This window comes from Dromiciops gliroides, chromosome 4 (assembly GCF_019393635.1).
Source record: "Dromiciops gliroides isolate mDroGli1 chromosome 4, mDroGli1.pri, whole genome shotgun sequence".
NCBI classification, from domain to species: Eukaryota; Metazoa; Chordata; class Mammalia; order Microbiotheria; family Microbiotheriidae; genus Dromiciops; species Dromiciops gliroides.
This window is the reverse complement of record NC_057864.1, coordinates 495,577,275-495,603,322: the sequence shown is the minus strand read 5'-3', so window position 1 is coordinate 495,603,322 and position 26,048 is coordinate 495,577,275. Positions and strand designations below refer to the sequence as shown.

Genomic DNA, 26,048 nt, shown 5'->3' with positions numbered 1-26,048 from the left:
TCCTGGACCAGTCATTGTTGGTAATATTCCAAGGCTGTCTGTTGCCATTGTGAGTGTTTGGAGGTGGGAAGGTACCATTGTTCCAAACCACTCAGAATCTCTGGAAGAAGGCTGATGTCAAAAAGAGCCAGACCTATGGCTAGAAGGAGCCGGGGCTCATGGCAGGACTCTTCTGATTGCCCTGAACTTGCCTTCCTCCTCTCCTCCTTCTGTCCGGTTTCAGGCCATTCTTGGGCGAGTGGCTGTGCCAGACACTCTTGACATGAGCAGGGCTTCTTAAACTTTTTCCTCTTGTGACCCCTTTTCACCTGAAAAATTTTTACCTGACCTTGGGCATATCAGTATATAAAATAGGTAGATGTAACCTTTTACCGTTGCCAAAATTTTCTTGATCTCCACATTCAGTTACAGGACCCCACATGGGGTCACAACCCACAGTTGAAGAAGCTACGGTCAGGATGATGAGCAGCATGTAGACGTTATCCCCTTTCCTCTCCCTTTGTGGAAGGCTGGGCTTCTCTCTCTCCAAAGGTCTTGATGGCACTGAATATAAAAAATAGTCCCTCTATATCTTTGTAATTAGACTCCCAAATGTTTTATATATTTCATAGTTACTTTAAATGGAACTTCTCTCTCCATATACACTTGCTGAAGGTTGTCAGAAAAGAAATACTGATGATTCACATGGATTTATTTTATGTCCTGCAACTTCATTGGCGGTGGTGTTTCAATTGATTTTTAGTTGGCTCTCTAGTGTTCTCTAAGTGAGTCGTTGTGTGGTCTGCAAAAAGGAATAATTGTGTTTCCTCTTCACCTGTTCTTGTTGCCTGGGTTCTTTTTCTTACTGCTATGGTTAGAATTTTTAAAACTCTATCAAATAGGAGTAGTGTGGACACCCTTGCTTTACCTCTGATGTGATTAGAAAGGCTTCTAGTTACATACCCTTCTGTATCGTGGCTTTAGATGGATACTATTTACTATATTAAGGACCTGTGTATGGCTTTTCTCTTTTAACAGAAATGTGTGTGTGTGTTGGATTTTGCCAAAAGATTTTTTCACATCTATCAATATAATCACATGGTTTCTGTTGTTCTTGTTGTTTATATGACCTGTTATGTTGATAGTTTTCCTAATACCAACCCAATCCTGCATTTTACCTCCTTTATTTCTTGACTCTCAATCATATTTTCTTACATTTTTCACTCTTTCCTTGTAATTATGTCCCTATTTAAGGCACTGAGCACCAACACAAATACCGATGTCATTTAAAGGGCCTTGTCCTCCTTTCCAGAATTTCTGTCCTCCCTTATTTTTAGCAGAGAATGAACCATTGGTTGTGCTTACCTTCCTTCCTGGTGGTGCTTTCATGAGCATGGCAAGAAAAGATGGCCAAAGGTCCAAGAAATGATGTTTTGTATGGATTTTGGACAAACAACCCATCGACAATCAATCAGACAATAATTGGCTCCTGTGTGCTTGGCACTGTGCTAAGCACTGAGCCAAAGGATGAAGTCACTTTCTGACAACTTTCCAAGGAGAACCCAGGCTGGGCTGTCCAACCATTGACCTGCATCTTCTTTTTCCATCTGCTCTCCTCTCTCTTGAGAGTGTCACCATGGGCGAGAACTGGTCTTTCCTGCCGTAATATTCAGAATATCTGGCTTCAATGTCCAGTTTGCCAAAAGTAGCTCCACATTGTGTCTTCCCACAGTCTCCTGAGGTGGGCACTGCTGCTGTTCTCATACTCATTGTATAGAGAAATCAGTGAAGATGGCAACTGACTCATGACTGATCCATAAAACAGCTGTTTTCAAGATCATGCAGTCTCTCTTTTCACCCCCATTGCTTTTTTGGAAGCCTGGATGTGAATGCTTCTGTGCTCCTGCTAGGTATGTTCCCTGGGCTGTGTGTCTCCCGAGCCCTCTCTCCCAATCTCCATTGGTGCAGAGCCCCTTCACAGTGAGTCTCTGACTCAGTCTTCTAGCCCAGTTAGATCACCCATGTCATACTATATTCAAGGAAGACATTGAGGAGCCACCTAGGGGAGGTCCACAAGGAGATGCAGGACCTTGAGACCATGCCCAAGGAGGATGACCCACTCAAGAAAATGGGGAAGAGAAGGCTCAGAGTGTTGAGCTAGCTGTGCTTGGACTTCGGAAAGATGTTAAATGGAAGAAGGATCAGCCTTGCCCAGCTTGGCCCAGGGGCAGAGTCAGGAGCAGATGGGAGAAGTGGAGAAGAAGCAGATTTAGAAATGATGTCAGGAACATTTTCCAAAGTGGGAAGGGGCTGCCTCATGCCTGGGGGGCTCCCCTCCCCTCCAGGCAGGCCTGCTCAGAAAGCCTGGGAGGGGACAGTAGATGGGCCGGCAATCGGGGCATTCTCCTGCCTCTGCTCATTGGGTCAGGTGAAGTACTGGGATTCTGGGCACCCACCAGGCAGCAGGTCCAGCCCCCAGGCCATCCAGTCTGGTCTTTCCATCTTCAGCAGAGCTAGCCTTCTGAATGGGTTACAAATGCTGGGTTTGGCATCGACTCATTCCTGATGCTCTCACTCTGTGCCAGGCTCTCTACTAGGCATTGGGAATGCAAAGACACCACAAAAGCAGTCCTTGCCCTCAGGGTGCTTACACTCTCTTACAGGGAGGAAGAGACACTGACTTTGTATTATTCAGACTCATTTTGGGGATAGTTTTTAAAACACTGCTGCATGCCTGTCTCTTATTTTTTTCTTTCTACAAAGAAAGCAATCCAAGCTTGTCATGTGCATAACGTAAGTGAGGTTAGGATTTTCCATAGCATGTGTGACTCACCTCTAATTGTTCCTCTGGGGGTACGTGGGGTGGGCTGAGGGTCGGTGGGAGAGGAAGGAGAGACTTCTGTGTGGAGGATGTTTTCCAGAAGGGAATTGGTGAATGAGTACACAAAAAGCCCCCACCCTGATCTGATTTCCACACTTCCCATCCCCTTTCCACCCTGCCCCTGGCAATGAGTCACTTTTAAAATGAAAAATATTTGTCAGCCGCTTAGCTTCGTTTCCCCTGTCTGAAATTCACTCCCCCTGGGCAGCTAGACAGGGCAGGTGAGGAAACCTGGCTCTCAATGCCTGCTGATGAGTCAAGAAGATGGGGTGAGTCAGCCAGCCTTGCAGTCCACACATGTCCAAAGCTGCTGGCTTGAGTTTGAGCCAACCTGGGTTGAGGCCAATTCAGTGGCCCCTGAAAGGTGGGCACTGGTCCAGGTGTCCACTGGGGGCTTGGGTCCCTCTCCAGGAAACCTTTTATGGCTTCAGGCTGAGCTTCTCAGAGTTGTTTCTGCTGCTGCATAAACTTCCAGGGAGGTTGTGATGACTCAGCCCTGGAAAGATCTTCAGGCCCATGGAGACCTGCTTAGACCCAAGTCTGACCCTCCTAGGCAGATGACTGAGAACATCTGCCCTCCTCCTCCTGCCTGCCCCCCATTTGGGACTAGCTTGGCCCTGGAAAGACCAGCAGCAGCCTTAGAAGGAGAGCTGCTTCCACCCTTGGCACAGTCTGGGGGAGAAGATAGTATAGGCAAGTTCTTGAGGAAGACTAGAATCAGACCAAGCTGTTGGCTCCAAACTAGAGTATGCAAACTTGTCTAGCCCACCTCCAGAACCCTGGCACCAACCCGAGCCCCCGGTCACCAAACCGGCCTCCAAACCAAAGGGAAATCCCTGTCAAACCTCAATGCATCAGGAGGAACATGTTTGAATTCTCAAGCAATGGCAGCCTGATTTTTGTGGCCTGGCCAATGAATCTGATGGCCTGACCAGCAGTCAATGTGGAACCCTGAGCAGAAGGAGTCAGTCATGCCAGGAAGGTGGTGAGGCAACTCTGACCCAAAGTTCCCAGGACTGGAGGAGCCTGGCTGGAAGCTTGGGGCATCTCATCAAAACCCCTCATTTCCCAGATGGGGGAACCGAAGCACAGAGAAATATCACTACTTGCTTAAAGCCATAGAGGTAGGTGGCCCAGCCAGGATTCCAGTTAAGGCTCATTGATGCCAACTCCAACACTGGCATGATTGCCTCTCCAAAGTCATGTGTGTAGGATGGGGAAAATGAGCTCATTAGATCGAGTTGTTTTTGATAAACATGTGAGATGGAACACGCCCTCCTCTCCGGCAGCCCCATCTGGCTGGCAGATTACATGCTGGATGCCCAGGCTTTCCGACGGCCCAGAGAATCTGCTGATGAGCTGCTGCCCCTTCGAGACCCTTGGGCCTTGCCATCTACCCCGTGCTGATGTTTTCTCCCACACATCACCTCCCTAGGCAGATGTGAGTTCTTGGCAGACAAGGACTGCCCGTTTGTATCTGTACCAAGCCTTGGCACATGGTAAATGCTTAAATGCATTTTCTTTCCTTCTTTCACTGATTCATTCATTCTATAAGCACAAGGACCACACCACCCTCTGCTCAGTGTTGCAGAGCCTGACTTGGGCCTGACCATTTCTTTCATTCCAGGTGACACATGAAGAGTTAAAAGGGTCACAACAAAAAGCAAGGAAGGCCTGGGAGCAGGGAAACCAGAGAGGAGGAATTAGAGAGCTGGCCTCAGATCCAGCTGTGGACACTTTGAGTCCTGTGACCCTGGGCAAGTCATTTAACCTCAGTTTTCTCATCTGTAGAATGGGGATAATAACAGCTCCTACCTCCCAGTGTTGTTGTGAGGATGAGATAATATTGGTAAAGTGTTTTGCAAATCTTTAAGAGCTATAGAAAACTAGCTGTGTGACCCTGGGCAAGTCACTTAACCCTCATTGCCCTGCAAAAAAAAAAAAAAGCTATAGAAAGCCAGCAGTTATGATGATTACACTGTCCTTTGTATTTATGTATAATCTGCATTCATCTTCCAATCCATGTAGGCTCTTTGAGGGCAGGGACAGTTTAATTTTTGTCTTTGGCCCAGTGCTGAGACCTGTGCCTAGCGTTGAGCAGATGCTTAATAATGGTCCTCAAAGTCTGGTTCTGACCATCCCGCTCCCTTGTTGTTGCTACTCAGTCAAGTCCGCCTCTTCCTGACTCCAATTGGGGTTTTCTTGGCAGAGACACTGGAGGGGTTTGCCATTGCCTTCTCCAGCTCATTTTGCAAATGAGGAAACTGAGGCAAGCAAGGTGAAGTGACTTGCCCAGGGTCACACAGCCAGTAAGTAAGTAAGTGTCTGAGGACAGATTTGAACTCAGGAAGATGAGTCTTCCTGACTCCAGGCAGGTGCCCTGTGCACACTGCTGCCACCTAGTTGCTCCACCTCAGTAAATTGCCACTTTCGGGGCTTTTCACAATCTGGCTCTTTCCCACCTTTGGGGTCTTGCATTTTACTCTGATTCATTCACCCCACTGCAATCCAGGGAGCCCCACTGTCCTCCTCATTGCTTCTCCTGGGCTCTCTGGCTCAGCATGTCACACCTTCTGCAAGAAGCCTTTGCCATCCCTCTTAAGGCCAGCTCTTTCCTTCTGACACCTGACCACATCTGACACCCTGGCCACATCTGACCTGTCCAGGTCTCTGTTATCATCTTCCCCATTGGACTCAGAGCTCCTTAAAGGCAGGGTCCCAGTTTTGACCTTTCTTTGTGTCCCCTACTCACAGCAAGGACTTAGATTAATGGATGCTCGCTGCTCACTTGTCCAGTTGAATGGTTTTGGTTCTGTCCTCGCTCTTCCAGGGTCCTGACTTGGTTCAGAGACTGAAAGGGGGCCTCCCCGAGGAGGGGTGCTCCTTAGCAGGTGTCTGGCTCTACCTGGAATCCCAATTATTCCTCCTTTTCCAGCTGGCCTTGCTTAGTAGGGGCTTGGTCCTGAGGCTTCCCCTCTGGGACTGACACTGGCAGGACCCTATGGAACATTGAAGGCAGAAGTATGAGCTAAGCCTGGAAAGGTGGGTGTTGGATGGAGAGAGGGGAATGGGGGGGAGGGCTTCCAGTGCCTGGCTGACAGGTTTGCATGTGACCATGTGGGCCACAGGGATCACTGGAGATCTCAGAGCCAGAGGGATAGGATGCACCTCTGAGGAAAAGGCCTTGGACAAGATCGCCTGTGGAGGCCCTATCACTCCCCACCTCCACCCCCCTCAGTCTATCTGTCACCTGGGTCCCAATGCTGTCCCTGAATCAGCCTGGAGTATCCTGAGTAATCCAGAGAGGGGGCCCTTAGTTTCCTTATCTATCAAATGGGGGGGTGGTGCATGGCCTCAGAGGTGTTTCCAGCTTCCCAGCAGAAGGGATTGTGGGAGAAAGCCTCTGTGTGTGTGTGTGTGTGTGTGTGTGTGTGTGTGTGTGTGGAGTGGCAGAGGCCCCTAGACCCCGAGCTTTGGCTGGGAGAGGAGAAGACGGGAGGGTCACAGGCCAGCGTCAGATTTTGAATCCCAGAGAACAATCGAACAGCTTCATGCTGCCCCGATGACCTGCAACGTCCCAGTGCCCCCCCCTCAACCCCGGCCCGCCAAAACCCCAAACTGATCCGGTCAGACCACCAGCTTTTCTTCTCCCCACACTAAGCTCCTAGTTCCTTCCGGTAAAAAACAAAAACAACAAACAAAACCAAAGCAAACAAACAAGAAACCCCCAAATTTCAGTCTCTGGATGCCGTCAGCCGCAGGGGTACCAGGGCAGCAGCTGGCTTCGGCCCCCGATGCCGAGTCGAGGTAGGGGCGGGGGAACCATCCAAGAAGGAGGGCGGTGGGGGTGCCTTTCCCAAGACGGTGTGTGTGGAGGGGTCTTGGTCATCCCTCCAGTCCCTGTCCTCCAGGGGCTGTCTCGTGGGGGCCCTCTAGGCTAGGTGAGGGGGGCCCGGCGGCACTGAGGCTTGGATGCCCCGCGGAGGTCTGGCCCTACTCCGAGGGTCCGACCTGAGGCTCAGGGCCAATGGAACCAGAGGTCTGAGAGCACAGCGCGGCCCTCCCCCATTCCCCTCTCTCCTCCAGCCCCTCATCCCCATTCACTCCTCAGTTTCCTTCAAAGGGAGAGCGTCTCCCACGTGGACAGCTCCAGAGCGGTAGGGCTAGGTGGTGGCCACTTCCCAGAGCGCAGGTGGAGCGCGGGGGGAGGGGGGCGGGGGGGGGGCGGGTCAGGTAGAACCCCGAGTGCCTCCTCCCTTCTTTCTCCCCTTCCCGCCTCCACTCTCCGCCGGGGCCCTTGACCCCAGGTGTAAAGTGGAGCGCTAGGACCCGGGGGAGCGGCCGCCTCGGCCCCTGAACCCCATCCCCCGACCCTTCTGCCCCTGGCGGAAGGGGACGAGGGGGCGGGGCCGGTGGCCCGGGGAGGAGCTCAAGCCCGCAGGCCCCGCCCCACCCCGCCTCCTGGGCCCCTCCTTTCCTCCCTCGCGGGCTCCAGCTCCGGATCCCTCTCGGCCGGCTCTCTCTGCCCGGCTGCTGGTGGCCCCGCGCGCGTCCTTTCCCCGCGCGTCCCGGCCCGGCCGCAGCCCCGCAGGTAAGGAGCTCACAAGTCCGTCGGGGATGCGCTGGGCTGGGGGAAGGGAGTCTGGGGTCCCTCTGCCCGCTGGGTCGCTGCTCACCGTCGCCTCTGTCCTCGCAGGTGCCCTCAGAGCCCTCGCGGGAGCCGGCCCCGCAGCCGCCGATGATGCCGCCGCTCCTGCCAGTCCTGGCGCTGCTCACCGCCGCCGTGGCCGCTGCCGAGCCAGGTAAGGACGCGCGTGGTGGTGGTGGTGGTGGGGGGGTCGGAGCCGCAGTCCCTCGCTGCCCCCCAGCTTGTGACCCCGGCACTCCCGCGCCGCCTCGGCCCGACCCCCAGGCTCTTAGTCCCTGGCTCCTCCTGCTTGTCCCCCGCGCCAAGTTGCGCCCAACTTCGTTGCGAGGCGGCGGCGCTGCGCCCCAGCAGTGGCGGAGGCGGGCGTTCGGAAGGGCGAAGCAAGAACGCTGGGAGCACCCGTCCGGAGGGAGACGTGGGAGCGGGTACTGTCGGGCAAGGCCGGAGAGAGTAGCGGGGAACGGTCGGACAGTGGGCCAACCTGGAAGGGAAGGCAAGGAGGGCCGTGGCAGCTCCCTGCGGGCTCCGGGTGTTGGCCCCCTCCTTTCCTCCCTCCTCAAAATGGGCGGGGGGCCACTTGGTCCTTGCAGTGGACGGCTGGAGGGCAACTCCCCTTCGTTCCCGGCCCAGCCACTTCAATGGCTTGCCTCGCCTTCCCCTCTCCTCCTTGCTCCTGGCTTCTCAGCTGCTACTAGAACGAGGGGACCTTCCTGGGAGCCAGGCCCAGATCTCAACTTTCAAAGGCTCTCCTACTTTCCTTCTGCCTCTGGGCGTGTGTGTACGTGGGGGTGTCCCTGTCCCTTGGGGGGAGGTCTCTTGGCCCCCAGGGAGACCTTCCCTCCCCCACCTGGTGGGCCCACGACCCAGGATCTCCCGGGCCCCCAATGACTAATGACTGGGATTCCTTCCTCAGGAATGTACCAGAATATATTAATAAGGACAAGAACAGGAGCATGGATGGGGGTGGGGGGCAGCCCTGAAAGCCTTTGTGGCCATCAATTTATTGGCCCCCCTTGGGGGTGGGTTGGGCGTGAACAGACAAACCTGGACAGAGGACTCAGGGGACCAGAAAAAGGAATTTAGTGGGACAATGGCCACTTGACAAACACATTCCCTCCCTGGTGGATGGCAGCTGGGGGGAGGGTCTGGGGCTCTGGGAGTGGACAGGACTTTAGCCACTCGAACTCACTTGTCTCCCTCACCCCTGCTCTCCACTTGCTCTCTTGAGTGAGTATAGGGTGAGAACCAGCTGTTTGGGCAGCAGCTGCGACTGGGGAAGGAGGAGAGGAGGGCACCTATGGCCACCTTCCATTTCCCAGCCTTTACAACCATCTCCTTTATGGGCATTGCAGGCCGTTTGCAGCTCTTCCAGCTTGCTTCAGCATCCAGAGCCTGGGGAGATGTTCTTCCTCCCACTCACTGAGGTTCCCTGTGTCTGGGAGTACCTGTCTGGGGAAGGCCGCCCCAGGCTCAGGTTCTGCCTCCCAGCCCAGGTCACCCCACAGCTCATGCAGCTGCTCTCACTCTCAGACAAATTTGCATCTGAAATCGCTCCTCCTGGATTCTTCCTTATAGGGCAGTCAAGTTGCTTCCTGTACATGCCTGGGGTGCTGTGGGTTTGGGTTTTTCTCTACCTTGTTCCACATAAAAAGCTTGCTGGGCGCCGACTCGGAAGTTCACTTGTTCAGACAAAGAGAAGGAGGCTGTGGGAGCCTCGGCCCAGCAGCAGGGGCTTTGTCAGAGTATAATGGAGACCCATAGCCTGGCAGACCCTGTTCTTTGTGCCAGGTCAGGAGAATGGGCAAAGAGCTCCCCTCGATGTGTCCATTGGCCTATGGAGCCAGCAGTTATGTGGGGGGTGGGTGGGGGGGGACAGCAACATTCCAGGAAAGTAGCACATCTGTCTTCAGGTGGTCAGGGCATGGATGTCTATTCGTGTATGTGCATGTGAGTGTATATGTGCGATGTGATGGGGACCGAGATGGTATGAATTAGGAAACTGTTGCAGCAGGAAGAAATGCTGACTTGCCTGACCCTGGCTGGCCCAGACTCAGCTGCCAAGTTCAAGAACATTTCAGACCTCTTAAAAAGCTCAGCAGCATAAACAGGATGGTCTGTAGACCAGAGTTTGCCTGAGGACCTCTCTGGGAGCTGTGATGGCCCAGCTGGAGTGAGCTGAGTGCTGCCATCCTCACAGAGGCTCTGCTGGCTCCTGGACACTCATGCATTGGATAGTTTGGTGGCCAAGTGCCAAGGAAAGAGTTGATACAGGTCAAGGACTGGTCTCATTGTGTCACAGGAAGCCTTGTAGAAGTCACTCTGCCCTCCTCCACTCCAGGTTGCAGAAGTAGGTGGCAGAAATACCCAGCCGAGCTGTCTAGGCCTGCTTTGGCATAGAGAACACTGTGTGATTGAGGTAGTACTGCAAGCCCCCTGTACTGCCAGGGCCAGTCTGGGCCAGAGGAGCAAAGCCGGCCCAATGGGGTGATCGTTCTCCCTGATGGTGTAGAGCTGTGTGTGGCAGTGACAGCCTGGGAGCTGGAGGCTCAAGGGCTGAGCATCGGAGCTGGGGTGGGGGAGGTAGTTGTGGCCAGTGGCATGAGCTGATGCCCCCAGAGCGTCTGCCCACAGTCTGTTAACATAAGGATTTCTGCTTTTTGTAGGTGACCGGGGTGGGGCAGGACAAGGGCAATAGCAATGTACCAGTTCTGTGTTTTACACTCAGAAAACTGGCCTGACAGAGAGACACTTTGGGACTTTGCTAACAGCCCCAATGAAGGCAGAAGTCCTTCATTCAACAATCTACCTTGGGAAGGAAGGGTTAGAGAAGCACACACCTAGTCACTTTCTCTTCCTTCCTTCACTTGCTAAGCTTTCCCTGACACATCATTAACTCATAGTGAGGCAAACAGGCAACAATGTAACGATCCAGGGAAAGAACTGAAAAAAAGGTCGATTCCTCTTTTCTGGCAAAGTCTGGCTGGTGGGACATTCTTGGCTGGACTGTGGCAGGCTAGATAATGGAGGGGGACTTGCGGCTCAAAGCTTCAGTCCCAGCTCTACATCGGCCCTCCGAGAGGAACAGCGACGGGTCAGATTGGACACCTGCCTTTTCCTATTGTGGGACAGTTAGGGATGACTCCTCCCTCTGGCAACTTCCTCAACTCCAATCATTGTCTTACCTTAGATGCAGCGGCCTGTATCCCAGCCAATCCTTCCCGATCTGCTAGAAGTTCGTCCTGGGTCAGGAGGCCCCTTTGAGTCTCTGATATTCTGCCCGGGGATCTCACCTGGGAGCCCCATTGTCATTCCTGGGGTCACAGCTAGTGAGGGGAAGAGCCAGGGTCCTGATTTCCAGGTCTATGCACCTCATCCCTCGGTTTCCCCTACACTACCCACTTCCAACAGTGATTTGGAGAAGCTTTTGCTAGACACAGGCCTGCTCTGCCCAAGGCACTGGGTGGGACCTCAGTGGGATGTCTAGGCAAGACTATGAAAGAGTTTGCACCCTAAAAGAGGAGAGCTTCTACTGGAGGCTGAGAGAGATTTGAGCACAGTGAGGATCCTCCCTGAGGGATTATCAAGGAAGGCCGCAGGGAAGAGGTGGTGGCTAGCTGGGCCTTAAAGGCAGAGAAGCCTTTCAAGAGGCAGAGATGTGTGGGGGGTGGGTTGTAGGCATGGGGGAGGGGTTGTAGCCTGTGTGAATGCTTAGAGACTAGAGAGGCAACGGGGAAGGGGGGGAGGTGGGGTAATCATAGAACCTTAATGCTGGTGCTTTGAGGGACCTCAGACCATCTAGTCAAATTCTGTTATTTTACAGATGGGGAAACTGAGGCTCAGAGAATTTATCTGTCCCAGGTCACATGGATAGCAAGTGTTAGCTGAGCTAGATGTAAAGTACATGAACAGGAGGAGTGGAAAGAACCCCAGAGTGAAATTTGGGGGTCCAGTTCTGGTGACTCCAGCCCTGCTGGCTTTGCATGGGTCACTTTACCCCAGGTGTGCTGCAGAAGAACTGGTCTCTAGGTTGGGGCTGCCCTCCCTGCTTAACGCCAATGTAAGGTTGTGGCACAAGGCCTTTCCACAGACTGTGTAGGGCCACGGGAGGGGGTGGGCTGGTGGCCACCAGACAGCTCCCTGGGCTACTAAGTGGTAACTGGGAGGCGAGTGTTGCCAGAGCCCAAAGCATTCCTGAGTCTTCAGATTTCAGCCAGCCTTGGACTGGGCTGCTGAAACAGTTTTGAATTTCAGTAAAATGCATTTTTCTGAGTCTCTCCGTCTCTGTCTCTGTCTCCGTCTCTGTCTCTGTCTCTGTCTCTCTCTGTCTCTCTCTCTCTCAAATACTCTCTTTCTCAGAGCTATCTTTGAAGAAACCTAGAAGTCCAATTTCACTGGAAGTGTAGACCTTCCAATGTCGGCCTTAGCCTCAAGGAAGCATGCACATCCTGAATACATGTAGCTCGGGGGGCTTTCTCACCCACTCCCCAATTACAGGACTATCCATGATGTTGCTGGTCAAGGTGATCCCCAATGAGGAAGCCCCCTCTACCAATGTAGAGCAGCCCCTGTTCTCCCACTAGAGCTTGGGAGACTTCCTTGGGGCCCAGTGAGGGGCCTGCTCAGGTTCATGGAGGGATCGCATTGACCCTCCCTTGACTTGTCAAGCTTGTCCCAGTGGGGGTGGGGCTGCCTGCCACGAGGACGGAAGCTTTGGCAGATGAGTTTGTTCAGGTGGACAGTGGGAGAGAGGGCCAGAGTGTGGGGTGTGGAGGCCCAGCCACAAGAGACTCAAAGCGAGTGTCGGGAAGAGGGCAGCCACTGGGAGATCAGTCCGCAGCCCTGGGGAGGCTGTGGGGGCATGAGTGGTATTCAGGTATTCAGGTAGCTGAGGGAAGGTGGCACCCCGAGTTCTGCTGGGCCCCGGGAGGCAGGACCAGCAGCATAGAGGAGGCTTGCTCCGCCATGGTGGAATGGGTGCCCCCAGGCCTGCTGGCAAAGGCGAGGTGACTAATCCTTGGGTGTGTTGCAGATAGAGGTGTTCTTGTTCAAGTGGAGGTCAGACTCCTTCAGCTCTGAGTGTCTGGGAGTGTTTCCCATCTGCTCTCTAGAGATGAATGATTGCCACAGCAGGTCCCGGGAAAGATGCATGCCAGCCACCCTTGCCAGACCTGCCAGCTTTCAGCAATGACTGGCCCAGTCTCTTAGCACCCTGCTTGGGGCTTCACTCTGACTCGTGCAGGTGCCTCTGAGGGAGGTCTCCTTCTGGCTCCATTCTAACCTGAGCTGGCTCTGGAGGCTGCCCAGGCCCTTTCCAACACCAGGAGTCTGTAATTCCCTGACCTCTGATGACAACTTTGGTGTCAGAGTTCATTCTCTCTGGTCGTCCATCCTCCTGGAGTGTTCCAGCCCCGGCTAAAATCCCTCCTTCTCTGGGAAGCCCTACCCCCACCTCTCAATGCTCTACCAGTCCCTCTGTGGGTTGGCTCTAATGTGTGGTGTCCAGGGCTCCTTTGTCCATGGCTCCCACTAGACTGGAAACTCCCTGAGGGTAGGGGTTGTCTTTTTGTACCCCTGATGCTCAGTACAATGTCTGGCACATAGTAGGTATTGAATAAATATTCACTGACTGACTCCCTACCCTGGTCTCAACACAGAGCAGTGGGCACATCCTCAGTGATCCCAAGGATTTTGGGAACAGATCCCTGGTCCTGAGTGATATGAAGCCTGGGGGCCAGGTTTTCCAGCCTGCCTTCTCTGTTTATGATGAAGACCATCCAAAGAGCCCTTAGAGAAGCCAGCTCCTCCTCTGCCCCCCTCATCCCTTTCATCTCTGCATGAGACAAGCCCCTGGACGGGCTTACTGGGCTAATCAGAAGGGTGCACAACTCCTTTTGGGCCCTGGGCTGATGGGATTTGATGTGCTTTGGCCTTGATGAGCCCTGCTGACTGGCAGAGACATCTCTGTCTCTTTCTTTCAGAACACTTTCCACCCTCATTGATTTGAACCTGGCTAACAAATCAGACTAGGGTGAAGGGTTCACATTCCTTCCCATCCCTCTGGGAAGCAAGAAGTGCTGGGGCCTCAGAGCATGTCCCTACAGGCTGGCTCCTGTGGCTGTCAGCACCTGGGAAGCCCCACAGTGAGGAGATGCCCCTGGGGGCTGAGGTCTGTCTACACTGGGAGCCTGAAGGCTTGAGAACCTTCACACTGGCTTCACACCTAGAGCAAAGCTTCTTAAAGGGGTGGGGGTCCAACCCCATAGCGGAGCAACTGAATGTGGGGGACACAAAACATTTGGCCACAGTAAAAGGTTCTATGTACCTGTTTTATACACCTATATCTCTGGGGCCACATAAACATTTCTTGGGTGAAAAGGGGAAGTGGAAGTGGGAGTGGGGAAAGTTGAAGCCCTGACCTAGAGGAAGGATGGGACTGAGACTGAGTGGCCACTTTCCCCCTTTGCCACTTTTGTTCCCCCCTCCCCCTTTCTCAAAGGCTGCAGGGAAGGTCTGCCCCCAGCTCTCCGGAGGGCAGGAGGCCTCATGGGAGGCCTTGGGTGACCTTGACAAGGACCAGAGCAAAGCACTTTTGGCTTTTTGACTTTGTTTCTCTGGGAAAGTGACAGGACAATGAAGGGGCCCGTGGGCCGGCTCCCCAGAGTAGCTTGTCTCTGGCTCCTCAGGAAGTGATAGTGATGTTGTCCAGGGCAGTCAGTTTAGAGGGGCTGATTTCTAATCCCTCTCAGTCAATGAGTCAGTCAGTAAACATTCATGAAATGCCAACTGTGTGCCAGGGACTGCCACCAAGACAGGATTCTTCTTCCCCTGGGAATGATTGAGCACCAAGTCCTTGAGCTGTGTTTCATGCCTTCCCCTTGTGCCTCTCTTTTGGGGCCCTAGCTTCCCGATAGCATCAGCTCCCTGAAGCTGCCCTGACTTCTGGCAAAGCCATCAGCATGCACCGAGCCCCGGTGTGGTGGGGTGACACTTGGATGGGGGGGTGCTTGGGGGGACAGCACTTGCATGGGTCTCTGGGAGGTAGAACATTGCCTGAGGAAGGTTCTTCCATTAGACACAGTGATTCTTGGCAGGAGTCGCTCGGTTTTCTGTTGGCTCCTGGGCTGTTGTTGTCCTCCCCCAAGTAGATATTCTTTTTAGATAACAGTGGGAAAGCAGCCCCTGAACTCTGCAGCTGAGCTGGTCCTGGCAGACGGGTGACACCGATCTTTGCCTGCAGGTGCAGACTTGAGATCTGGGAAGAAAACTGGAGACTGGGTCCCCTCTCCCTTTGCTTCCCCTCCCCCCCCAAGCTGAGCCAGATGCCAGGGACTCCAGATGCCAGGGCCTGGCTTCCTTCAGTGAAGTCATCGAGCAGTGAGCAGTGATTAGTGATTAAGCTCCTACTGTGTGACACCCCTTTGGGTGGCTCTTAAGGCCTGAAGACCAGAAGCATGTGGGGACAGAGATGTGTAAAGGCCCAGGAGTCAGAGGAAGTTGATGAATCCCCATTCAATCCTAGGCTGACCCCCCCACCCCAGGAAGGCCTGAGACTCAGTGAGCAGAACTCAGCAGCTTCCCAGAACCCAGAAGTGAAGGCTGGGGCTGGCAGTGGGGCAACATTAGGGCAGCCGGGGAGGGTGCTGGGGGCTTGGGCATGGCTGGGCACGTTTCAGGGGACTGTGCCCCTCCAGTGCTGGGCCAGTGGTGTCGGGGCTCCTAAGCTGGCTTCTGTTGCCTCCCCTTCCCACCGGACACAAGCAGGGAGGCATGGAAGTGGGGCAGGAAGGAGACAGGCCTATCCCCTTGTCTGCTCTACCCACAGTCATTCTCTTAGGGTCTTGGTGGGGATGTCATGGGTAGACCTGGCTGGGCAGATGCTTTCCTGCCTTCTGGCCTCCTGCCCAGTGCCTTGCTGTTGTACTCGGCAGAGCCGGGAAAAGCCCCGCCAAGTGACAAGTCTCCCTGTGAAAGGCAAAGCCACTCGGTGCTTGGTCTCAGGCTGCCAGGGCTGACTTGGTCGGCTGGTGTGTAGGTCCTCTGCTCCCTCCTCTGACCAGGGCGAGGGGCCTGTTCTGCTGGGAAGGGAATGGTCTCGGGCAGCGAAAGGGATGGTGACGTCAGTGATGATTTGGGGTTCTTTTGGGAAAGTCCTCTCATTGGACAGTCACCAAGCATCCATCTGTGTTTGACCAAAGCCAAGACAGCCCCTCGGCTTTGGGGTGATGGGGGGAGCTGGGCTGCTGTGAGCCTCAGAGTGTTCCACTGTGGCCTCATGCCTGTCTCCTTTGGCTCTGGCCCCCAACCCTGCTAACCCCTGGCTTTCCTGACTTTCCTGTACTCTCTTTGATGCTCCCAAAGAGATCTCTGGGTGAGCTCCACTCATTCTCTTCAGAAGGAATCTAATAGAAGCAGAAGAAGGGACACCAAGAGTTTTTAATGTCTGATAACTCAGTTCAGCACTCCAGGACTGTTAAATTAATCTTAATTACTCACTTGACATATTTGGGGCATTTGAAATGAATGTTTCCATTGAAGGGGAGCACAGTTGGGGCATCAGAGTGGGCACAGATCCTTCAGTGAGAAGTCCCTCCCTCACTAAGGCCAAACATTGGCATCCATTAGAACCACTGGGAGGTGCCACTCCCTTATAACTCCCTGGGGTCTTGAGGAATGCAGTGTTCTATGCAGGGAGCCTTTTAAAAGCCTCATGCCTGTTTTAAGAAATGTTTGTCTGAGTATTTCAAGAACTCTGTGAGTGTGGATGTGCGTGAGGATGTGTTGTGTGTCCATGTGTGTGTGCATGCATGCTTGCACACATGCATACATGTGCATGCACGTGCATCTGTGATATGCATGCACACCATGCATTGTGTACACAGGGCATGCATGTGTATTTGTATCTGGTGTGTGCCATACATGTGTGTGCATGTGCAAGCACATTCATACATATATGTGCTCCGTTGGTGTGTGTGTTGTTCATGGTATGTGTCGTACATGCATGTACATGTGCGTATATGTGTGTGAGGGAATCATGACCCCTTGAATGTTTCACACACTGCATTAAAGCAACACTCCTTGTTCCCAACATGGTCAGCTTTTTCATGGCCCCTGAGGGTTCACAGGAGATCTTGTGAGGATGCTGTGTCCCCAGTGGAGAGAGGCTTGGGGTTTCCCATCATGCTTCCATCACGTGTTCTTGCCAAGATGCACCTCAGCCCCTAATAAGAAGCGGCTCACCCACAGACTCCCATCCGGGGCTCTTGTGGGTGCTCTCCGGTCTAGCACATACAGGTGTGAGAAGTCTCTGAGGCCAGGCCATCTCTAGGAGCACAGAAGCACCTCCCGTGGTCAGGTGGTGTGGCCATGCAGGCTGGGCTCTGAGGAGGAGCTGTCCATGAGGCTCAGGGCATTGGAAACATTTGCTAATGACTCTGACAGCCGAGATTATGTTGTGATGGGACCCAGTGGCCAGTGTGGGAAGTCTCTGTCCCAGGTATGGGCATCTCGGGCTCTGTTCCTTTGGTGTGCTCTGCCACTGCCTTGGTCACCGCCAGGCTGTGGGTCTGGATTCAGCCCCAGCTCTGTCTGGGGGAGGCCAGGGACCCAGGGACCAACTGGAGAGTCTCCAAGCAGGGCAGCCAGTAGGGGATGGGCCATGCCCCCTCAAACAGTCGATGAGCATTTAGGAAGTGCCTGATGTGTGCCAGGCTCTTTGCTTGTTTTGGGGTCCATGGTGACAAAAAGGAAAAGCTCCTCACCCTCAGAGAGCTGCCTTGCTAACAGGTGGGGCTGGAATGCCTGTGAGGACAAGGGAGGAATGGGCCAAAGTCATCTGGGGAGGAGGGCATCCTGGGCCTGGGGAGAGGGGCCTGGCCCCCACATGCTGCACTCGCCCGCCCTCCTCTCCTCGCTGCTTCCTGAATTTGTGAGCACCCCCCTCCGCCATCTCCCAGGGCTAGGCCTTGGGGCCTCATAGCAGACTGCCTCTCATAGGTTTCATGGCAGCAGGGAGGAAGGGTTCCTCATGCAGCTCAGGCGTGTAAAATATTTTTGAATGATTTGCCTAATTTGGGGGCTAATCTGTTGGGGTACTTAATCTGAGACTAATGACTCACTGGCTATCTGACTGCTGTTAATTTAATGGGGGCCATTTATAAAGTTCCACCACACTGCTCCACTCCCAAATTGATAAGCAAAATATTAAGAAGCCTCTTAACTGGGGCAGCTAGGTGGCGCAGTGAATAGAGCACGGGCCCTGGAGTCAGGAGTACCCGAGTTCAAATCCGGCCTCAGACACTTAACACTTACTAGCTGTGTGACCCTGGGCAAGTCACTTAACCCCAATTGCCTCACAAAAAACCAAACCAAAACAAAACAAAAAAGAAGCCTCTTAACTAAATAATCAAAGTAGAGTTTATTTATGAGATACTATTTAAAATTAAGAATACAGGGAAATAAAATGTGCAACCTGACTGCATTGCAGTCTCTTTCCCACCTGCTGTGCTTTGAACTTTTTTAATACAATAAGGACCTTAGCCGCCTCTTGCCTTAGGGCACTCAGGTCCTTTCTTCTAACTCCGAACCCCTTTCACTTTGTAAATCCCCCTGCTTCTAACTTTCCTCTCCTTACTGCTACCACTGAACCCCTGGGTTTCTCTCTCACCGACCTTCTGTCTGTCTGCTCCATCAATCTGCCCTTCGGCCTCTCTTTCCCCTGCTCCTAGTCCTTCTCCTCTTCTCCTGCGTCCTTGTAGCCCCGTCTCTAGTCTGCCGTGCTCCAACCTTTCTAATCTCGTCAGCCGCCGCTTGACCTCTTCTCTTCCTCGTCTCGTCCGTCCGAACCCCCTTCTCAGCCTCTCTCGTCCGCCCCCCCAAAGTCTAACCCCCAGGTCTATATATACCTTTCTTATCTCCACTCAAATCTCGGGCCTTCCTGCACCCCCACAGACCAAGCTAATCCTCCAGCCAGGGCTGCGGCTGGGGGTGGGGGAGGTGCGCTCCAGCCTCACGTGCCCCAGCACAGGCTATCCAGGATCTTTTGGATAGCTCTGCTCAGGTTGGAGGGAGCTGGGGGCTTCCCCCCCTCCAGCTGTCTCATCTGGCGTCTTGTACAGCCCACGGGGCTTTTTGGCTCAGCTGAAGCTGAGGGGCACCAGCACCTCCCACACAGAAGAGACCCTGAGGGCCTAAGGCTTTCTAATCTCAGCCCAAAGGAAGGGTCCCCAACTCAAAATAAATTTCCACAGGTGGCTTCCCCTAGAGCCAGGCAGGGCAGGGGAGGAGGCAGGGCTGGGGGCCCAGCCTCTCATTCTTCAGAGAGCTGGATCAGGAATCATCTGATCCTCAGAAAAGAACTGGCTAGGACCTACGAGAGCCTGCGAGTCACAGGGGGGAAACTGAGGCAGCCCAGGGAGGAGAAGGAGACACCTGTGTTCTTTGAGGTGACATGTGACAAAGCCATGATTTTAACATGTTTTCTGACTCCCAATCCAGAGCCTTTTTCAGGACATCACATGCGATCAGAAAGAGCGCCCCCCTCGCCCCCTGCTTGCTTTTTTCTTCAAATTTTAAAGCCTTTTTATTTAAAGTTTTGAGTTCCAAATTCTACCCCGCCTTCCCTCCTTCCCCTGCCCCCTCCCTGAGATGGTAATAATCAGATATAGGTTATATATGTGCAAATATGTAAAACATTTCCATATCAGTCATTGTGCATAAGAAAACTTGGGTAAAAGAAAACAATGAAAGAAAGTGAACAACAGCCGGCTTCAGTCTGTGTTCCATCAATGTCAGCTCTTTCTTTGGAGGTGGAGAGTCTGCTTCATCATTAGTCCTTTGAGATTGTCTTGGATCACTGTATTGTTGAGAATAGTCAAGCCATTCATAGTTCTTCATCCAACAATATGGCTGTCTCTGTGCACAATGTTATCCTGGAGGGGGCAGCGAGGTGGCACAGTGGATAGAGCACCAGCCCTGGATTCAGGAGGACCTGAGTTCAAATCCAGCCTCAAACACTTGACACTTACTAGCTATGTGACCCTGGGCAAGTCATTTAACCCTCATTGCCCCACAAAAAACCAAAACAAAACAAAGCAAAAAAACCAAACGATGTTCTCCTGGTTCTGCTCACTTCACTCTCCATCAGTTCATACAAGTCTTTCCAGGCCTTTCTGAACACATCCTGCTTGTCATTTCTTATAGCATAATAATATTTCATCCCCACAGCTTCTTTAGCCATTCCCCAATGGATGGGCCTTCCTTTGATTTCCAATTCTTAGCCACCACAGAAAGAGCTGCTAGCAATATTTTTGTACAAATAGGTCTTTTTCTCTCTCTGAAGATGTCTTTGGGATATAACTCTAGCAGTGGTATTGCTGGATCAAAGGGTATGCACAGTTCTATAGTGCTTTGGGCATAGTTCCAAATTGAAGAGCTCCTTTATTTGGAAATGTGGAGAATCCAGGCATTTATTTAGCACTTACTGTATGTTGAATGAATGAATGAATGAATGAATGAATGAATGAATGAATGAATTTTAAAGTCCCTCTGTAGGACCAGTGTTAGAGATCTAACTGAAAGTCAGGGGTGATGCCCAGGCCTTACTTTTTGGAATATGACTTGCCTGGTGCAGGAACTGAACCTCAAAGTCAAACCCAATCCCAGGAGAGTCCCAGGCCTGGGAGCTGAAGAGACCCCTGTCAAGGAAGGGGTCAGCAGGGTCTCACATGGATGCAAGGCTCTGAGCCTAACCTTGCCTCCTGGGACAGTGTCCCCTAGCCTCCGAGGACAGGCCCTCACCCTCAGTCCCCTGGGCAGGAGCAGCAGATGCCAGGAAGGTGATTCTACTTCACTGCCTATGACACTGCCTGCCTTGTCTGAGTCAATGAGAGTGACCAACGCCCTTGTGGGAGCTCTCTGTGGATCTGTGAAAGCCGCGGCTTCCCAAAGCCCCCGTTCCTTGCCGCTGGGCTCCTATTTCTGGCCCTTGCCAGGGCCCTGGGCAGTTGGGCCCTGAGGCACTGGCACCTGCCTGCTGGGGGCTGGCTCTGTCCTGTTTTCACTTAGGGCTTCCCTTCTGCTCCTCCCCCTCCCTCCTCAGGACCCTCCCCCATCTTCTCCCAGCCTTTCCACACGTGAGCTTCTACCGTTCCTGCTTGGAATCAGACCTCCTCTTCTTTGCCTTCTGAGTTCCCTCCCATCAGTGAGGTCTGGTAACATGCCAATGCGCCCTAGCATTCCTGGCCTTAAGACCCCCTAGCTTGGCTTCCACTGTGGAGAATCATTTTCCTTTAGATCTTCCTTGTTGAAATGCCTTTGGGAGCAGCCCTATCTAAATCACTGTGATTACATAAAATCTAAAACGTAGTGTAGAACCCCAGCAGCAGCAGCAGCAGCAGCAGCAGCAAACAGAGCTGAGAGAGGAACCCACTGGCTGAGGGCATCCTTGGATTGGAAGATTGATAAAAACCAAAGAGCAGATTTTTCCTTCAGGTACACAGGGACATGAGGAGATAGGACCGGAAAGCTTGGCTTATGTTAAGCAAGAAAATGGTGGCCTCTATTTTCTTGGCTTGAATCTTGGGAATGGGAACCAGGAAACTTTGTCTCATAGTTAGCTTGGGAATGTGTCTTGGCTTTTTTTTTCTTTTGGTTGGGCTGGGGTTGGGAGGGGGAGTAGTCAAACTCCTGGATGAGGGAGGGGCTCTTGAAACTCATGGAATATTTCCTGTGGTGATTCTAGAACTTCTCCCCCACCCACCAGACTATTTTCAATCATTCTCTTAGAGACATGATTGCTGACCCCCAATTCTGGCCTTGACTGTACTTTTTAAGGCCTTGTTTCATGAAAGTCTGATGTTTTATTCATCTTGAGCTACATTCTTTGGCCAAATACACTCTGCTTTAAAGAGAATCCCAGCCTTGGAATGGGCTCCGATGCGTGTGAGATGGAGGCTGGCCACAGACCCCCAGAGGGGATTGACCCGCAGAGTCGCGCTTGGCCAGTTTTGAGGTATTCAGTCTATTCTTCCTTGGCTTCCAAAAGTAATAAAGTTGTCAGGGTGTGCTTACTCTTTGAAATTGCTCCAGGAGGCCATCCCCTGTTCTGGGATCTCCAGGTTCTCCGGTTGGCATGTCACAGCTCTGGGAATTGGGGTGCATTGCTCTGTCATGGGATGGCCAACTCCTCGGGGCTCCTAGCAGCTGCTTTTGGAGATGGGTGAGGTTAGCACCATGTTAACTGTTTGCTGGCAAGGATTCCTTCCTTTAGACTGATCTGTGTAGCCTGAAAATTCCTAGGGTCGGTAGGAAGCCCTCCAGGCCTTTTCTGTGAAGAAGCAATGGGGTTGTACCAATTCACTTCCCAGTCAGAGAATAAAACGGTGCCAGGTTTGGGCAAGGGCTGAGGGGTCGCTTCAGTCAGCGTGGAATTCCAGGGGAATGAGTGGGGGGCTGACAGCAATGAGACATCCAGGCCTCTTTGGTCTTGTCCACGTGGGCAGGCCCTCCAAAGATTCAGATTGCAGCCCTGTGGCATATGTCTTGCTTGATTCTTGTCCTCCCCAGAGGCCTGGGGAGCTACGATCGAGCACATGGGAGCTTCTCCCCTGAACATCAGCCCCACGACTTTTTTCCCCTTCCCTTTTCTTTTAATAATAAACATTTTTATTTAAAAGTTTGAATTCCAAATTTTAACTCTCCTTCTCCCTCCACCCTCCCTGAGGCAGTAAGCAGTGTGCAATTATGTAGAACATTACCATGTTAGTCATTTTGTATAAGAAAACTTGAAAAAAAATGAAATAAAGTGAAAAATAGGGGCAGCTAGGTGGCGCGGTGGATAGAGCACTGGCCCTGGAGTCAGGAGGACCTGAGTTCAAATCCAGCCTCAGACACTTGACACTTACTAGCTATGTGACCCTGGACAAGTCACTTAACCCAAATTGCCTCACTAAAAAAGAAAAGAAAAGAAAGTAAAAAATAGCCTGCTTCAGTCTGTGTTCAATCAATAGCAGTTCTTTCTTTGCAAGTGGATAGCATGCTTCCTCATTAGTCCTTTGGGACTGTCTTGAATCATTGTATTGCTGAGAAGTCAGTCATTCCCAGTTCTTCATCCAACAATATGGCTGTCTCTGCACAACGTTCTCTTGGTTCTGCTCACTTTACTATCAGTTCATAAAATCATTCTGCTTGTCATTTCTTAGAGCACAAGAATATTCCATCCCCATCATATAACACAATTTGTTCAGCCATTCCTCCATTAATGGGCATTCCTTTGATTTCCAATTCTTAGCCACCACAGAAAGAGCTGCTAGAAACATTTTTGTACAAATGGGTCTTTTTCTCTTTCTGGCGATGTCTTTGGGATACAGACCTAGCAGTGGTATTGCTGCATCAAACCAGCCTGGTTATCAGAAGGACCTTTGCCCTTTCTTGCCCTCCTCCTCTTTCCTGGCCGGGGAGGGGGGGGCAGACCAGGCATCCCACTTGTAGTGATAGTGACATTTCGGCTTCCTGCCCACCCTCTGAGGGAGAGAGGTGGTGCATCAAGGCAGGACTCTCACAGGCCATCTATCCCAACCTCCTCCTTGGACAAGGAAAGACATTGAGGCCCAGGGAGGGGAAGGCACTTGCCCAGGGTCACACAGGGAGTAAGTGATGAAGGCTGGATTTGAACCTTGGTCCTTTGACTCTGGAGCCAGTATTCTTTCCACCAACCTAGGCTTCCTTCACCAACCTTGCTATCCCTATTTTATGAATAAAGAAACTGAGGCTCAGGAAATGAGCTTTTCCCTGGTGTGCCATGACAGAGCGAGGCTTTCTGGACTTGAGGCTTGCAGCTTCTCCTTGTCTGAAGTGAGGGCAGCTGCTGAGCACCCTGAAATGGCTGAAGAGGCTGGGGGAGGCTCAGAGGACAGGAAGAGGGACAGGGACATCTTGGTTTTCTTAGTTCCCTAAAGGATGAAGTGGGTGGAAGGGAGGTGAGGGAGGGGGAGAGGGAGAGGGAGTGTCACTGCTGCCAGGGACGAGCATCTGGTCTGCCCAGTCAGGGGCAAGCTCTTTAATGCCAAGGCTGCCCACTGGCAGCCTCTCCTCAGGGTTGTTCTTCCCCCTAAAAAAGGTTCAGATTCTGTTACTGTGTCTGGTGGTAAAAAGAGGAGGGAGGACGGGAGGTCTTGGGGTGTCAGGTTTCCCCCAGGCATTCACAGGAAGAAAAGTGGCCATGTTTGCAGAGTGGAGCCTGGGCGGTGGCCAGGAGCTGGCCTCCCCAGGCTGGGGATCCTCGAACTTCAGCCCCCTATCCTCTTGTTACCTCCTCTCCACCCCATAAGCTGCCAGAGATGGCGTTGTCTCCTCCAAGCAGTGCTGAAAGTTGGGGAACGGACAATGTAAAAAGAAGAACAGTAATAATGATGGGCAGGGGGGCTATGTCCCCTCACTGTATTATCTCATTGGATCCTCATGGTCACCCTAGGAGGCAGAGGCTGTTATGATCCCCACTTTACAGTTGAGGAAACTGAGGCAGAAGCTAAGTGACTTGCCCAGGGTCACACAGATAGGAAGTGCCTGAGGCTGGATTTGAAGTCATATCTTCCTGACTCAAAGTCCCCCAGAGGATTTGCCTTTAAATGGAGCTTGTTGTCATGGAAAATGTCTCCAGAGTGTGTGGCAGCAGATTATGAATCCAAGAAGGCATAAGGATCCGATCCTTAAGGACCCAGGCAGCCCAGGGTGTTTCAAAACAAAGCGCTTAAAAAAAAAAAAAAAGTGTTTCAGTCCTGGGAGGGTGTCATGGCGGGAGGGAGAAACCCCAAACTTCATTTTCCTTAAGTGGTGAATGAAAACTTGGGAGTCGAGGCTCCATGGAGTCCATTGGAAAGGAGCCTTCCCTTCCCACAATCTTGAACCCAGGGCTGACCCACACAGATTTCTTGGATCACATAGGTGAGGAGCCAGCCTGTGGGCGAGGGCCTGGCTGCTGGCTGGGCCTGGGATGGCCCCAGAACCCTCCATCCCTTGGGCTCTCTTTCTTTTTTTCCCATTTGACTCAAAGATGAGTAACTACATTAAAATTATCTCCTGAGACTTCAGAAAGTCCTGGAAAGACTTGTGTGAACTGATGTCTAGTGAAGTGAGCAGAACCAAGAGAACCTTGTGCATAGTGACAGCCATATTGTTGGATGAAGAACTGGGAATGACTTAACTATTCTGTACAATGCAATGATCCAAGACAATTCCAAAGGACTATTGATGAAACATACCACCTCCAAAGAAAGAACTGGTACTGATGGAACACAGACTGAAGCAGGCTGTTTGTCACTTTCATTTTTTTTTTCTATTCACATTTTCTGTCATGTTTTACATAATCATACATGTATAACCCATATCTGATTGCTTACCACCTGAGGGGGCAGGAGGGGAGATACAAATTGTAATCCAAAACTATAAATAAAAATGTTTATCACTTTAAAAAAATGATCTTGTGGGAGCTAATGGGCAATGGCTTGACCTCTAGCTTTCAAAGTCATGTGTCCAGATGTTAAGTCCCCAGGATGAGGTTTCATCTCTACCTCACTGGTATTAAGTGAGTGAGGGCCCCCACTTAATACTACAGGAAGTCAGTGCCTGCTCTGGGCTGGCCCAGAGACTCAGGCAGAGGACACTGGCAGAGATCGATCACCCAAAGAAATCGGATACCTGAGAGGACCCTGAGGAGGCCCCCCCAGTGCTTCTGAGTTTATTGGGTGCTTTGTTCTGGAGCAAGGAGGGAAGCCTAGGAGTGTCCTCATGGCCAAGCTGAAGTTTGCCCTTGGATGGGCTCTGAACCTCACTTAGCGGGAGCTGTTGCCTGAGCACTTCATGTGCCCCCTCCCCCAAGAGGCCTGTCCTGATTTCCCCAGTTATTCTTGGTACCTCCTTCCCTGTCCCTGAAGAGGCGTTTTCTCTCTGTCTCTACAGCCCTGGCCTTGGAATCAAGAAGACCTGAACTCAAATCTGGTTTCAGCCACTTAGTAGCTGTGTGACCCTGGGCAAGTCATGTAACATCTCTGTGCCTCAGTTTCTTCATCTGTAAAGTGGGGGTGACAATGCCCCTTCCTTCCCAGAGTTATTGGGAGGATCGAATGAAACAGTGTATGTAAGGACCTAGGGATTGCCTTCCCAGACAATGGGCACTCCTTCAGGCCAGGCGCTGCCTCATTTTGCCTTTGGGTCCCCAATGCTTAATGTGTGTCTGACACACAGGAGGTGCTTAATAAATGCTTCTTGAAGGAATGGATTGGTCCAGAGGGCAGATGGAGAAGGGATTGGGGGGGCAGCTAGGCGGCACAGTGGATAGAGCACCCGCCCTGGATTCAGGAGTACCTGAGTTCAAATCCAGCCTCAGACACTTAACACTTACTAGCTGTGTGACCCTGGGCAAGTCACTTAACCCCAATTGCCCCACCAAAAAAAAAGAAAGAAAGAGAAGGGATTGGGGCAGAGCCAGAGCAGCAGAGAAAACCTTCCTACAGAAAGGCTGCCTTGGGAGGGAGAGGAATGAGCTCT

The 26,048-nt window shown here is 52.3% G+C and overlaps 1 protein-coding gene across 1 annotated transcript in view; it reads left to right on the top strand.

The window, feature by feature from the left end:
- The first annotated feature begins 7,377 nt into the window (after positions 1–7,377).
- Positions 7,378–26,048, top strand: part of COL18A1 (collagen type XVIII alpha 1 chain) — a 138,192-nt gene continuing 119,521 nt past the window's right edge. The window contains exons 1-2 of the mRNA XM_044000302.1: positions 7,378–7,451; positions 7,557–7,662. Coding sequence (XP_043856237.1) covers positions 7,599–7,662 — 64 coding nt within the window. The 5' untranslated portion in view covers positions 7,378–7,451; positions 7,557–7,598. The remainder of the gene's footprint in view (positions 7,452–7,556; positions 7,663–26,048) is intronic.